Source organism: Pollicipes pollicipes, unplaced genomic scaffold (assembly GCF_011947565.3).
Source record: "Pollicipes pollicipes isolate AB1234 unplaced genomic scaffold, Ppol_2.1 Scaffold_4295;HRSCAF=5057_pilon_pilon_pilon, whole genome shotgun sequence".
Taxonomy (NCBI): domain Eukaryota; kingdom Metazoa; phylum Arthropoda; class Thecostraca; order Pollicipedomorpha; family Pollicipedidae; genus Pollicipes; species Pollicipes pollicipes.
Window position 1 is genome coordinate 2,691,323 of NW_023596461.1, and position 16,184 is coordinate 2,707,506.

Here is a 16,184-nt window from a genome sequence, read left to right on the forward strand (position 1 = left end):
CGAGCCTGGTGCCTTCAACCGACCGCTGCGGTACCAGACGTACCGTCAGTTCATCCTGAGGAGGTTTGTGAATGGCTGGTACAGCCAAAGGCACCATGATGACAGTAGGTTTTGTTCTATTGATAAAATTTACCTTGCATTTTCTAACTGATATAGCCGGATACAGCCATTGTGATGCAACGGTGGGAACGTCATAACCGAGTTGTTGGCACGTCAGACTCTCACTGGGGGGAGAAAGACGGGTTGATATCCCGTTACGCCGTAGGCCCTGGCTGGGGGGGAGAGGGGGGGGGAGAGGGGGGGGGGGAGAGAAAGAGGGTTCAAATCCCGTTATGCCGTAGGCCCAGAACACTAATACAGCCAATGCAATCGCTGATGCTCCATGCCAGGGACATGACGACATGTGGCGTACCTGTTCCTTTGAGTGAAAAAGTCATGTAACGGCAGATATCACCCCGTAACCCATCCCCGTATAACGGTGTTACGTGTTTAGTTGTTACCGCTCAACCGTAAATAACCCGCTGCGCTCCAATTTTAGAGGCATGTGGTGATGCCCTGCCGCCCCGGCTGTCGGCTGATAGGGCCGGCTCGGCCGAGGCGGCTGATAGGGCCGGCTCGGCCGAGGCCTGCGCCGGCCGGTTCCGGCCTCGTTGTTTCTGTCATCCGACGCTAGTGGCCGGACCCGACCGGCAATAACGTCCGTTTCCCGTTCCTGGATGCCGTCCTTTGAGTACGAAGAGCAATGCACAGGGACGGAACCAACAAAGTCTTTCATCGTAGCTTAGCTCAGATAATGTTCTATGTTAACCCAGATAGCCAGAGTGTGACGAATGCGGTTGTAGAAATCTTGATCATTAACCTTACTTATTGCGTCCCCACATTCCTTATCATTTGCCACAACTCTGTTGGACTGAAGTGTGTGCGAAGAACTGAACAACGACGCATGGATGCGACCACCAAGTGCTATGTGGTATTTCACGGAAAGGACTGGCGCGAAGCGCTGGCCAGCAACGCTAGATCCTTACATTTTTACGTTTAATGCGTCATTTACCCATCGTCGCGCTGGAATGACCTGCCGCTGTAGCGTGCTGATATACACACCCCGATCCCAGCCCGCTCTTCTTCACGAACTGATCTCAACGCTGAACAAAATGAGTAACAAACAGTCGGCCGTGTCACCCAAATACTGCACTGTGCTGTCGGCTCCCCTTATTTCACGGTGGCGCGCACTCGTTTGCTCAGGGCACCCCTGTATATACAGCATGCTATACCGTCTAGCGCGTAACATATTCAAAACTGAAACCAGCATGACCATCCTGTCCGGCTCGCAGGACATCTGGAAGAAGTGGACCTGACCCGCTTCGGTGCGAAACCACAGCCTCTGGAGAGTCTGTGCACCAGGTGTCTCTGGCTGGAGGCCGTCACACTGCCTCACAAAATCTACTCAGCCTACGCGGCGATGATGTTATTCAATCTGCAAGCTCTGCGAAATCTCGACAAGCAATACCGCCACGCGCCGGGAAACTGCCTCTCGCTACTCCTAGAGTCACACCGATATGCTTGCGAAGGCCCGAAAAGAAGTACAACCGCATGCAGGGCAACTGCCTCTTGCTGCTTCCAGAGTCACCTTTATGCTTCGTGACAGGGTGACGGCCATTCGTCTGAACTGCCTGTTCTGGTGCAGGGAGCCAAGTGACCTTAACCTGTCCCGGCTGAACGATGTGACAGACGTCACTCTAGACCGAATACACGGGTCCCGGCTGAGTAAACTGGACCTGAAGAGTGTAACGAATACGGCTGTAGAAGTCGTATCATTTATCTTTCTTATTGTGTCCAATGCCCTTGATCATTTGCCACAACTTTGTTGAGCTGAAAAGTGTGCGTAGAACTGAACCACGACGCATGGACACGACCACTAAGTGCTATGTGGTATTTCGCGGTAAGGACTGGCGCAAAGCGCTGGCCAGCAACGCGAAATCCTTACATTTTTACGTTTAATGCGTCATTTACCCATCGTCGCGCTGGAATGACCTGCCGCGGCAGCGTGCTGATATACACACCCCGTTCCCAGCTCGCTCATCTTCACGAGCTAACCTCAACCCTGAACAAAATGAGTACCCTCTCGCCGGCACTCGTGAGCGCGGCTACCTTGGCCCACGAGGATCACGTGAGCCTGCGAGAGTTGGCTGTCGCCGCCTCGCATCATTGTCCGGGGGCCGCCAATGGCTTGCTTGCACTGAAACCCGCCGCATACTTAAGGGCGTGTTACGCGTCGAACCGCAGGCTCCTCAGAGGAACTTGTAAGTTGTGTGTCGCCGCTCCTTCTACCACAGTGATCAAGCTGAGCTGGCCTTTAAAAAAAAAACATGAGAAAATCGCATGAGCTCGTGCTTTTAATGGATTCGAGGACTGACTCGAGGACATGAAAACAGTCGGCCGTGTTACCCAATTATTGCACTGTGCCATCGCCTCCCATCCTTTCACGGTCGCGCGCGCTCTCGTTTGGGCAGGGCAACCCTTATCTATTCGGGCCATCCGCATCTCTCCTCAAGTTCCACGCAAGGCCCATGACCTTCCCAACGAAAAACCGGGCCTCCATCACCCGCCAGGAACGCCTGTCCTTATCATCCAATTTTCTATTGTGAAATAGCGAGTCTACCCCTCGCTATGCCTGGCCGGCCATGTCAAGCACTGTCCTCGCGAGACAGGCGGCGCCTGGGCCTGGAATCGACCGCCTCCGCGCCTTGTGGCATGTCGTATCCTCAGAACTAACGAACGCGCGAATTTCCACACCGCCACTTAGGCTCTTAAACTTCAATTTCTTGTCGCCATACCTCCACTAGACCAAGCGTGGCCGACGCCGCTCCATCAAGCGCCCACCCTGGCTTTGGAGTGTCCCTGCCATTCGATCTGGAGCAGGACGCCTGGGACCTAAGAGCCGGCACGTGCCCCTGCTGCCACCGCCCGTTTGACGCGTAACAGTTGAGATGAATCTCGCCACTCCTCTCCTCCGAACCACTGCTCGCCGGCGATGTCCGCGCAGCCCCGAAGCTCGGCTGGCTGATCGTAGCTGAGGAACTCGGCTTCCTATAAAGACTGCCTCCGTCATCGGGCCGGCGCATTTCCTTCAGTTTCGCCGGCTGCACCGCTGAACACGTCCGCCTGGGCCCATTGCGGCCTGTATGGGCTGCGGTGCCCAAATCAGCCCACCTCCGGCGCGAACCTGCGTGTCGCAGGCTGCGAGGCCGTCGCCGCGGTACGTCGAGTGGACGCATTATTGTCGTTGAGCGAATACAGCTTCTGATGAGGGACCCGGGTCCGTGCATCATCGGTCGGAAGTTACACCTTGAAAGGTGTAAGGTTGAACTTAAAATCTCGCTGCTATTGGCGCATCCAGTGTCTGCCCCTGGCGCCGTGCCATGCCAGCTCCCCTGACGTCAGCACCCCCCCCCCCCCTCATTCACCTCCCCTATCAACACGGGCGGCAGTAAATTCCAGTGCCCACATCGAAAGCTTCAGAAATCCCCGAGTGACCTCACTCACTTTTGCCGCTGCGTCAGCTCTGTCCGAGAGGTCACCGAGCCTCTGATTCCCATCCAACACTGTTAGAGCTATCTGAAGTAAACGCCGCTCCTGCTCGCTAAATTTGTCGGCAGACTTATTTAGGAAGGTCAGCTGCCTCTCCACTGCATGCGCAATTTTTCATCAAATTCGTCCACCGTACTCGCCCATCTTTGGGTGTCTAATTTTCCAGTAAATCGCTGAGCTGAACACACTAGCCACCGTCCCCTGACTCTGTCTCGCTGGATCCATCGGATTCTCTGCCGGTAGATAAATGGCCTTCGGCACGGCGTTTTTCTCGCTGGCTCGGGAAGCCCAGGCCGGCCGCCGGCCACATATCTGCTCACCCACTGGCTTAGAGAACTGCGTGAGGCACCGTGTGTAAAGAGCGCCTGAAGAGAGGACACGGGCGCGTCGTGAGGAGCACCAAGTGCGGACACAGACGCGTCGTGAGGGGCGCCGGAAAAGAGGACGCAGACGCATCGTGAGGAGTGCCAGAAGGGCGCACACAGCCGCGTCGCGAGGAGCACCGGAAGAGCGAACAAAGACGAGTCGTGAGGAACACCGGAAGAGCGGACACAGACGCGTCGTGAGGAGCACCGGAAGGGCGAACAGGCGCGTCGTGAGGAACGCCGGAAGAGACGACACACTCACGGTTCTGGAAAATCAAACAGCTGCTTTGACGGAGCGCGTCAGTATGTTCCCACACTGTCCGGCTCGAAGGAGGACTTGTCAGAAGTGCCAAAAAAAGACCGAATTTGAACAGCTTCTGTACCAAAGCATGCCCCACAGCGTAAGCGCGCGTTTGTTCGGAACAATGGGAGTGCACGACCGGGGTCGACCATAATCGGGAAGGGCGAAGGGGAGGGGGGGGGGGGCATCCCCGACGGGCATGGCACAAAACCCCTCCAAAGCCAGCCAGTGGGAGACGTAGGCCTGTTGTGCTCCTGCTCTCCCATCTGAGGCGAACCAGCTGCACGTCTGTCCTAGCCGCCGCGGTCACAAATGGCCGGACCATGCTGTCCAAGAGGGCAGTCTAGTCAACCCGAGATGTGGAAGTTGTTGACAAAGCTTGGTTATCGCTCGAGTCCTCACCACGCCAGCCCGTATCAAACCTCCGCACGGTTTAAGGAGAAATGGCCCCCATTAGGACACGAATACTCTGGTTACTTGCACACGTCTGCTTCCGGGCGCGGTGCCGCATGAATGCCCAAGCCTTCGTGTTGAAACATGTGCGCACGCCAGAGAGTTGCTAGCATCGTGACCTCTTGCATCATCCGAACAGCCAGTGCGCCGCGCAATACAAGAAACAACTGGAGTGTGACAACACCTGGCGGCGTCCTGCTGGGCTCCGGCGGCTCCGGCTCCTGCTTCGACGGCGACGGCGGCGGCGGCGACTCGCGGCAGGCGCGTCGGCGTCGCTCACTGGTTGAGGATCGGGTAAAACGCCGTGCCGCCGCTCGGGTCGACGGCCGGAATGAGGATCACGCTGCGGCCCAACTGCGCCAGCTCCTGCACGTGCAGCGTCTGTGCCGGCGCCGCCACCTGCACCGGCTGCAGCTGGAGAGGAGTGGCCAGCGGTCAGGCACTGGCGAGGCCGCGTCTGCGTGGGCGATACCGCTCAGATGTCGAAGGAAAACACGGAGGGTCACTACCGTGCACAGCTCGTTACAACTGCCACAAGCGACAGCAGACAAGAGTGGCCGCGGTTTACCATCCCAGCCAGCTTCCCGGCTGTGCAGAGGCGAGTGCCGGACGCCGGCCACCTTCACAGATCGCAGGCAGCCCGCCTTAACCGAACCACTGGTGGTGCCGATCGTGGCGTTGATCCCTCAGCCCCCCCCCCCCCCCCCCACCCCCCAGCCGAATATACACAAAGCTCGCCGACGTTTCCACAGTCCAGCCGCCCCGGGAGCCACTCCGCCCACCTGAACATTGTGCATGGACTGCTGGACGGCGGCCGCCAGCGACACGTCCTGCTGCTGCTGCTGCTGCTGAGGCAGAGGAGGCGGCTGGGCCTGCGGTGGCAGCTCCGGCTCCGGCTCGGGCCCCTGCTGTGGCTCCGGATCCGGCTCCGGATCCGGCTCGGGCTCCGGCTCGGGCTCCGGCTGCGGCGCGTCCGGCGGCTCCGTCTCGGCCGGCGGCAGCGGCCGCAGCAGGGCCGACACCGGCTGGATGGTGTGCGTCCGGTTCACCATGTCCACGCTGTGCACGCGCCTGTCGGCAGCCGCCCGGCCATCAGCGCGGCGCCGGCGAGCGCGATGGGAAGTGAGGACAGGGTCGTCCAGGCGCCCGACACCACGACCGATTCAACACACGCAGACGCACGCGTGATGATTCTCTATGAACAAAGCAGGGGCATGACAGTCGAGCGTGAAGCCATACAAGTTTCCGACGGATCCCACGTCAACGCCTCCAAAAAGGCGTCACGTTTTCACTGTCCACATTAGCGCGATCGCAATGACGTCGTAAGACGCTCGCCACGCGCACCGCCAGCCGACATGGGCCGTCGCCGTCGCCGCCGCTGCTGACCAGTCAGCCGTGGGCAGCGGCCGGTCCGCCACCGTCCACTGACCTGAGATGCGCGCGCAGGTCGCAGCTGGCTGCGTACATCTTGTCGCACATCACGCAGCGGAAGCGTTTCTCGCCGCGGTGCCGCCGCAGGTGGTCGTTTAGCTTGCACTGCTGGCTGAAGGCCATCGGACAGAGCGTGCAGCTGTACGGCTTCTCGCCTGCGGCAGCACACCAGGGATAGTCAGCGCGCGGTAGGCGACGGCTATCGAGTACGGCCGGTTAATATTGATGTCAGCGAGCGTCCTGCGGCGCTGGATGATGCCGGCCTGGCTATCAGATTATGTTTATTTGTGTAGCGGATCAAACACTTCTGTCTTAACGTTCCATATGTTTGTTTTAACAGATCCCAACGCACTTTGACATACTCCAGGGATCGCATCGTATGCTAAACACAGCAGCAGCAGCCCGCCGTTTTACCTCGCCGCTGCAGACTTGAAGAAAGCGGCCGAGAAAACTGATGGTGACTTGCCGGTAGAACGCGGGATTCAACATACACCGAACGTCAACGCTTCTCTGCGGCGCTCTCTCCATGCCTTGCCGCAGCGCAGCGCGCGGCCGCCGACTGACCTGTGTGGATCCTGGCGTGGTTGCGCAGCCGGTCCTGGCGGGCGAACGCCTTGCCGCACACCGAGCAGCGGTGCGTCGGCTTCTGGTGCACCGACACCACGTGCACGTTCAGCGCGCTGGACGAGCCCAGCCGGGCGCCGCACACCTGCCGCGCGGGGACCAGTGAGCCGACGCGAGCGTCCCGGGCAGAGTCAGATTAGCGAGAAAACAGGCAGGGCGTGCCTGGGTCCTATCTGGGCTATCCCAACGTTGAGCAAATATGTAGTAGATGCGTTTCACGCTATCAAGTGCACACATACGTTCCACGCTATTGGAGTCCGGTCCACGCTCCTTCAAGCCACGCCTTAACAAACACACACGATAACAAGTACAAACAGCATTATCTAGCACGCCAAGCAGCTTTGCATCAAGGCAGCCACCAACGGCCGGCCAGGCCCGCGTTTGCCCCCCCCCCCCCCCCCCCCCCCCCCTCTCATCCATCCCACTCACATCACAGACAAAGTCCCTGCGCAGCGTGTCGTGGTGGAAGCGCAGCTTGTGATGCGTCAGGTAGATCTTCTTGATGAACTTCTTGTCGCAGGCGTCGCAGCCGTACGGCTGGGCGGGGCCGCGCGACGCGTGCTGGCGCACCAGGTGCTTCTGGAAGGCGGCGTTGCGCCGGAAGCCCTGTGCGCAGCCGGGCGCCGGGCAGAAGAACAGCGCCTGGTCGCGGTCCCTGCCGACGGCGGCGGCGGCCGTCTCACAGAGCGCATGTGGGGCGAGCGACGCTGGCCACCGGACACGGCAGGGGTTCGTCTCTGGACTGCGACAGCGCCAACTCTTCAACCCACCCAGGGCGTGATTCCACTGCGATCTTTGGAAGCAAGCCAACGCTCTGCTTTTAGCTGCTCTATTGCATCATAACGATGCATCTCCAGAATCCCTGGCGTGAACCCAGTGATCACGGAAGCAGAGCGACACCACAGGTGAGGCTCGACAAGTAATAATTCCCCAGACCGCACCCCAGATGGCGCAGTTCCCCCCCCCCCCTGCCCGCCTGTCAGACTGGTGGTCACCAGAGCACTGACCTGTGCCGGGTCATCTTGTGCCGCACCAGCTGGCGCCCGGTGCGGCACATCTCGCCGCACAGCTGGCACGGGTAAGGCGGCGGGCCGCAGTACTGCAGGTGCACGCGGAAGATATCCACGTTGCGAAACTCCTCGTCGCATTGGTGGCAGACGAAGCGGTGCAGCTGGGTCAGTTCGGCGCCCGAGAGCATCAGCACGCCGCGGCGGATCAGCTCCTGGAAATCAGGTCCGGTCAGGTCCGGTCAGGTCAGGTCAGGTCAGGTCAGGTCGGCACGACACGACGGGTCGGCTCCCGAGGTTCAGGCCAGGTCCGGTGATGTCGCCACGAGACAACATACGAACCCCGCGGCTAATCTTCTGGCTGGATTAGGCCAGGCCAGGTGATCCGCCTCGAACACCAACACCACCGGTGCGTCGCAGCACCACGCCGCCGGAGAGCCGCGCCGCCCACCTGCACGACGCCGCCGCCGTCGGCGTACTGGCAGGCGTGCACGCCCAGCTGCTCGGCGCCCGGGAAGCAGCCGTGACAGAGTCGGCACATGACGAACGGCGAGCCGGCCGCCGCCGCCGCCGGCGCCGGGCGCGCACTGTCGTGGTTCGCCTGCCGGACACGGGACGCCGCCGTCATGGGAGTGGCGCGCTCTTTCCGCCGGCTGAGTGTGGCATGGGCTATCGCGGCAGGGATTATCCGTTAAGTGGCGAGGGCCCGGTGCACCGCTCATAACTTCATGGATTCTGGCGCTTACCACAGCCGTTCATGCAGTGGTGGACGGGTTCGTTACACTCCCCACAATGGGCGAGCACCGTTTCACTTTTGTTATTGTTTATGGGTGTTGTAGGGCGCTCCGGCTGCAATCGTTATCTAGCGCCCATAGCACTGCTTTACGTCGTTGGCCGCTTCTTCACCATCCGACTGACACAGTACGACCATGCGACAGCCGCAATGGGCGGGTAAGCTTCTGCTGCTAACCCACTCAAAAGAACAAGGCGCGAAAGCGGACGTCAAATCCACCTGAGCACCGCAGACACCGGTCCGCCAGACGCCCACGCCACCGGTCCCGGCGCGGACCGCGCCCCTGACTTACCACGATGTGGGCGGCCAGCTCGCCGGGCCGCTTCTGGACGGCCCGGCAGATCGGGCAGATGTACTCGGGGTAGCCGCGGCCGGCGCGCTGGCCGTGCTGGGCCGCCAGGTGCATGCGCCGGCTCTTCTCGGACGGGAACAGGCGGGCGCCGCCGGACCTGCCCGGCAGCGGCCGGCGACGTTAGCGGCTGCGCGCGGTGGCAGGCACACTGGTCGGATGTCTGGGTCCGTCGAGGCGAGGAGCCTGTCCTACGCGGCACTGTTACGGTGCGAGTTTACAAGGCGCAAAGCTGTTCAGTGGATGGCAAGGGCATATGCTTCAAAGAACGTGGATTGCTGCGAGAAAGCTGGCCCGGCCTCAGAGGGCATGCTTGATGGAGTAAGGGTTGCAGAGAGAGATATAACTCAGCACACAAGGGTACCTAATGAGCGGAAGTTAGATGGATAGTGGGTACAGTACCGCGTATCATGAGATGTGGCGTGAGCAGTGATAAGACCTGAAGACTACCAAAATGCTTTGGTAACCGCAGCCCGCAGCGCCGGTGAAAACCCACCGCAACTTTGTCGCAGATTTATGTGAGAGACAAAACCATCCAGCCATGCAGCAATGGATTCCCATCATTTCGAGGTGGGAATGGCATGACGGCATCAGCGTCACGGGGTTCTCTCCAATAAACTAGGACTGGGAGCCCGCAGCGCCAGCGTCATGTCTCGGCTGTGTCTAGCACGCCGTCGACAACCGCATGACCAACAAATGCGTCCTGTGATTCTCAGGCGCCGACGCCTCGCACCGGGCGATGGCCGGCGCGTACCTTCCCTTGCAGCCGGCCGTGCACGGGAACCGCTCGGCGGCGTCCTCCGCCGGCCAGTCGTCGTCGTTGTCGACGCCGCCGCCGGTGCCGCCGTCCTTGCCGCCGTCGTCGCTGTCGCCGCCATCGTCCCGCCCAGCCGAGGGTTCAGGACTGGCGGACGGTTCCGCCAACGGCGAATCCGGATCATCGCCGTCCTCCGACGGCGGCCGCTCGCAGGGTGCGCCGCCCACTTCTGCGGGGACCAATGACGGGTCGGTGAGCTCGGCAGCCAGCCAATCAGGGGTAGGCGATCCGCGAGGTAGAACGAATGCCAGCTATACATTGGTGAAGTGAGCAGAATATCAGTCAATTACCAGTCAGCCCAGCAGGAGACCAACCAGAGGATGGTAAGATTGGAAAGAGATAAATCAAGAGACACGAACGCGCCGAATATTTCATGTCGCAAGGACACTGCGCATTCACACTAGTGATAAAACGGAAAAATGCAGTTGACCCCAAATGCTGCATGCATATATCTACCTGTACACCTTTGTGTAATCAACATCTTAAGTGGCTGCAGGTGGAAAATTAATTGTGTGGAGCAGGCACTGTCGTCAGGCATTAACTTTCTCACCTGATTGGATGCTTGTAGGATTTTCATTTCCTGCCTTGCTACTATGGTCAGAATGTTTACAGTCCACTAGCTGACGAAGTGCCTGCAAAAAAGAACAAACTAAATGGTGTGATATGAGGAAGCTGACAGAAAAATCAAATAGCTGGAAAGTTTTGGAAAATACCACAAAAGCAATGACAACACAAAATCAGAACAAAAGTTTGCCATGTATTGCTGTCAAGCTGTGCTGAACCCATAAACAATAAACACAAGCTTCCAATGACCCAACAGTTGTATGTGCTCAAGTTGTATGACCCATTTGAGAATGACAATAAATAATCATCACAAAACATCTGGACTGTTTAGCTCAATGTCATGACTTATTATTTCAATTTGTTCATTTATTTCCCCTGAAGCTACCATTTACTAGATGATGATGATGGTGATGATGATGATATCATCATCACCATCATCAGGTTGAACAGAGCTTTGACTGTCTTGATCACTTTGCACTCACAGGTTCAGCAAAAGCATTCCACAGGTCACCACCTGTGTCATTAAAATGAGTTGAAACCATTTTGAGCACTAAACTAATGCAATCCCCCACTGAGATGTACACACATACAGTCACTAGCACAAATCAGGGGTGACATTGTACCTGGTCACAATAAGTCACTACATTATCCACAAGCCTCCAAGCCAAGTCAGCCTTCTGATGAATGTCATAGCCTTGGTGGTGCCCCAGCCTGCTCACACTCACCTGCAGACAGGTGTCCAGACACAGCAGGTGCTCCTGAATGACTGACCACTCTTCCTTTTCTGGCAGGAAGTGGCCATCCAGCTTGCTGGAGAACTGGATCTCCATGTCCATGATTGCCAAAAAGCAGTCCTGTGTAGGTTATTTCTAGTCAGAGGGTCACCTGCCACTCAACTCTTCCTTATGGGAGACTGCACCATGGGCACCATCATATGTGATTTTGCACAAAAGCTATCACTATTTCTAATAAGAAGGTCACCTGCTCCTTCTCACTTTCTTATGAGAGACTGCACCACAGGCACCATCCTATTGCAATACTTTATATCCAATTTAAAAGTTTGAGAGGATTAAAGTATGGATTGCAGCATGCTGCACAGAACCCATTACAACCAAAGTAGTAAGCCAAGGAGCAAACATTTACCATCACATATGCTGTCCGACAATATTCTCAGCCAACAGCCGCAGCCTTTTCAGTTAAATATGCCATCAAATCCAAGGCTGTGTAGAGGATCCCTGCTTGCAATAGCATACTTACCAACTGACCAAGGTTTTTCACAGCCTGGAGAAGCTTTTCCAACATAGACCATATTGAGGTGCCATGGAGCATTGTGGTATTCACCTCCAATTTTGAGCCTGGTGCTTTCAATCCAGCTGTCCATGGCTTTATTGATGAATTTCTTATATGTTGTGGTGTAAGGAATTCTTGGTTTGATATGTTTTGACATGAAGAGTCAAGCATACTCTGCAATCTTTTTGCAGATTTCTTTTCAGGTATTTTAGCTTTTGTAAATGTTTTTGGCTTGATACATTTTGAACCACATGTCTTGGATGTTGATGAAGTCCTCTTATTTTTCTCACAATGAGCCATAGTTCTGAGGTTTACTTTACCAGATTTCTGTTTCACTAAGGACTTCATTTTTTTCCCTGAATGGGCCTTCTTCTGAACTTGATTGGCAGATTTTTTCATCCTTTTGCAGTCTGGCTGCTCTTTGCAGATCAATACTGAATGTCATGTACCTTGGCAGGAGCTTGAGTTGAATGTTGTCTGAGCTATCAAACATGCAGCACAATCTGTCACACTGTCTTGTTCTGTGGATTGAATGACCGCATTAGGTTCATCTGAACAATGGTGTGCAGTGGCAAAGTGCTCAAAAAGGCAAGTAAGGCTTACCTCACTGACAAGTAGGTAATAAGAAATAGTAAGATGGTTACAGCTATAAGTTTAGTGTAAGTTGCATTCCTTGTCTGGCCTAGTCAGCAAGGAGCTACTTACCAGCCAGCAGGCACAAATAAAAAATGACAGCAAATCATGCCTTACAATTGCACCAATTGTGACAAAGATTAAGGGCTATTTTTTTAGCGAGAACTGGTGATAGCATTATAACAATTTAGAATGCACCAAAGGGTAGAACAGATTACAGGAATAAGGTACAATATTCAGCAAAGGTATACATTGCTACCTAACATTAGAAAGATCACTACACCATTTGTCATGTTTAAGGTGGAACATATCATAAATAATCTTAAAACAGGTATATTCATGCTCCTACCTTCAAACTTTAATATTTACAATAGCGAGCTACCAAGCGCCGCATGCGCCCCACACCACCCCGACTCCCCAACGCCGTTTCTGTGTTGCCGTTGCGTAATTACAATATTTCTGCTTACCAACAACCACAAAAAAATGTATGGGACCAAACAATAATAATGCAATAAAACACATTTCTTATCAGGTCTAGGTATGTTTATGAAATGGACAGGCCAGAATGGTCCAGAACATAGCCTCTCACCTCACCTCACCTCACCTCACCTCATCTCACCTCACCTAACTCACCTCATCTCACCTCACCTAACCTAACCCCCACCCTATCCCCTTAAATCCAGTGTCCCATTGGCATCCACGTTCCTGCCATATATATGTACCTTTAGCCACCATATTCTCATTTTGCTTTTCATTCCCACGCAAAAATGTCATCTTTCCCCACCATGTCGACCAATCTACAAACAATACAGAAGACTGCTTGGATACGCAAGAAACACATTTTATTGAATTCTTGTTACCTTGGCCACATACATTTTTATGGTTCTTGATGTGTAGTAATGTTGTGATCGGCAGTAATGTTGCGATCATGCGTAGAAATGGCGCCGGGGTCATGGTTGCTGCGTGTGTGCGCTCGGATGTCCGCTATCGTAGTTATTTAAGTTCCAAGGTAACAGCTGAGATGACCTGTTTTATGATAAATTATGATATGTTCTGCCTTAAAAACAAAGACTGATGTACAATGCTCTTTCTTAACATAAGTTAGCAATGTATACTCTGACCCAATATTCAATGGATATTCATGACATATTCACATTTTCAGAATGTGTAACACAATATGTAATTGTCCACTAACTTTGTTAGGTTATGATCATGAAAGCACAGAAAATATGTGGAATGGGTGGCATATAAAGCATGACAAGATTTGAATGCTTTCAGATATCATGAAATACTAGTTTGAAAAAGGAAAACCTTGTTTTCAAGTGCTCAGGGCAGTGTGCAGACATGTGATATGCCAAATGCAATTTGCTTCAAGAGCACCATGCACCACTACTGTACCCAAGGTCTCACTGGAAAGAAATAAGCATTACTTCCTAAGTTCATATCATAACTTGAATGGTGCTGCTCAAAAAGAATTTCATAATTGCTATGGACTTGAGATAGCAGGTAACTAGCCTGTGATCCACTATGAAAAGTGGGTTCTGTCCACTCCAGTTTCATTCAAATAAGCATTCTCTTCATATCAATCTCACTTTGAACAATTATTGTAATGTTAAGTGTTTGTTTGCTTACAGGCGACCATCTGAAAAACTCATCTCACCAAATGCCTGCAACACACAGACATGCTGAACACAAAACAATTCATGTCCATAAAAAATTGTTTCAAGACAATGGTTGTAAAAGGGCTTTAGTTACAACCTTAGGTCATGGTATACATCGCTACCTCATGTAAAAAGGAGCAGCGTACATCGATCTTCGTGTTGCAGATAGAACATATCGTAATTAATCATAAAACAGGTCATCTAAACTCTTATCTTGACACTTGAATAACTATGATACCAAACATCCAAGCCCTGCAGACACACAGCAACTGCGATCCCAGCACCGCTACCATACCTGATCACAACATTACTGCGCATCAAGAACCATAAAAATGTATGGGGCCAAGGCAACAAGAATCCAATGAAATGTTTCTTGCATATCCAAGCAGTCTTCTCTACTGTTTGTGGATTGGTGAACATGGTGGGCAAATGTGACCTCTTTGGGTGGGCAGTGAAAAGCAAAATGAGACTATGGTGGCTAAACAAAACTTCTTAACACAGTACATATATATGACATGGAACATGCATTAGGTTAGGCTTGGTTAGGCTTGGTTAGGCTAGGCTAGGCTAGGCTAGGCTAGGCTAGGCTAGTTAGGTTAGGTTATGTTAGGTTAGGTTAGGTTAGGTTAGGTTAGGTCAGGTTGTTAGGTTAGGTTAAGCTAGGTTAGGTTAGGTTAGGTTAGGTTAGGTTAGGCTAGGTTAGGTTAGATTGGGTTGGGTTGGGCTACGTGAGGCTATGTTGTGGACTATTCTGACCTGTCCACTTCATAAACATACCTACACACAATAGGAAACATGTTTCATTGCATTATTATTGTTAACTTGGCCCCATGCATTTTTTATGGTTCTTGATAAGCGGCAATATTGTAACCATGCAACAATAACACAAACTGTGCTGGTGGGCTGAGGCGGTGGGGTGTGTGCGGGGCTCAGGAGCTCGCTATCATAGTAATTAAAATTTGAAGGTAGGAGCATGAATCTACCTGTTTTATTATGATGTACAATATGTTCCACCTTAAATGAGATGAATGATGTACAATGCTCTTTTCTAACAATAGGTACCAATGTATACCTACACCTAACCTTACTTTCTTAACTTAAGCAGAATATTTTGCACCATCCCTATTCTTTTTCTTCTCAAAACTGCCATGGTACAACCTGATGAGAAAACTGCAGGAATTCCAAGGTGGATTCAAGGCTGCTTCTGCAAACTGCAGAGATTCAGAGGCATCTTGTTTATGTAATATCTACATCTAACAGTCATCATGACAATTTCTGACAAATATGGACAGTGAATTGAGCATATACAGCAGGGCAGCTGCTGGCACATCCACTGGCATATCCTATCCCTTCCAGAAATGGAGACTGGGCCAGGTGAAAGGCCAGTCGGCCTGCAACAACTGGCAGTTCCCATTGAGAGTGGCCAAATTTGAACATTCCACAGGAGAGACACTCATTCCCTCATTTCCACCACCCCCTTTGTCGCCACCAACACCATGGCACTTTGTTCTCCGGTGCGCCAACCACATTGGCCATATGGCAGCCATCATATTAACAAAATACACCAACAAGAATCTGAGGAAACAACGGGCCAGATTTAACAGACCAATAGAAAACGATTTACGTGCAAAAAGGAACTTTTCATCGACCAAACTAGCAATGAAGAAGACGTTCAACTCACGGCCACCCCCGCGCCAACCCCACCCGACCTGCTCCCACGCCTACAATGCTGTCTGGTTCGCAACGGACCACACGTTCCTCGAATCGAACGGTCGGGAGCGTTAGATAGCCTTGGGCAGGCCCCTGCATTGCTGCAGTATGGGTAGCCATGCTGTGACGTCTCATATGTCATTAAGGGCGCGTTCGGCCGGCGGGGAATCTAAGGTGCGTTCGGCCAAGAGAAAATTATTCAACGAATAATTATCTCTCGGATAATCATCCGCAGAGGTTCTCCATCTAGACTCGGCCGGTCCGGAAATTATCCCCCAGATTAGTCTCTCATACGCCATTCACAGCTACCGGTCATGGCTATGCATAGCGAAACAAGATTATCAGCCTTGACCATGCTCTGAATATTTTCCGCGACTCTCCTTCGCTACGGAAATTATCTGGGATAGTTTTCCGTGACGACAGTGCCGAACACCATTCCGGAAAATTTTCCAACATCCCGGATAGTTCTCCGAGATTATTTGCCGGCCGAACGCACCCCTAATAATCTCTCGGGGGGGGGGGGGGGAAATTATCCGGAATGTTCGAAAGATTCCGGAATGGCGTTCGGCACTGCTGGCACAAAAAGTTATCTTAGCTA

General features: G+C 53.5%; 1 protein-coding gene across 6 annotated transcripts; it reads right to left on the reverse strand.

The window, feature by feature from the left end:
* Window positions 1–3,468: 3,468 nt before the first annotated feature.
* LOC119097119 (zinc finger protein 700) lies at window positions 3,469–15,682 on the reverse strand. 6 transcript variants are annotated; one of them, XM_037220171.1, is made up of 13 exons: window positions 15,626–15,682; window positions 11,550–12,103; window positions 11,018–11,146; window positions 10,279–10,360; window positions 9,666–9,897; window positions 8,855–9,011; window positions 8,221–8,370; window positions 7,770–7,984; window positions 7,192–7,417; window positions 6,703–6,847; window positions 6,137–6,293; window positions 5,490–5,778; window positions 3,469–5,121 (listed from the first exon to the last, which is right to left on the reverse strand). In XM_037220171.1, exons 2-13 carry the CDS (start codon window positions 11,979–11,981, stop codon window positions 4,984–4,986), a joined length of 2,352 nt encoding a protein of 783 aa, XP_037076066.1. In that variant the 5' UTR covers window positions 11,982–12,103; window positions 15,626–15,682; the 3' UTR covers window positions 3,469–4,983. The 6 variants fall into 6 exon arrangements, with proteins under 6 accessions (XP_037076066.1, XP_037076061.1, XP_037076065.1 ...); XM_037220166.1 differs by having other exon boundaries at window positions 15,602–15,646; XM_037220170.1 differs by lacking the exon at window positions 15,626–15,682 and adding an exon at window positions 15,586–15,606.
* Between the last annotated feature and the right edge of the window lie 502 nt (window positions 15,683–16,184).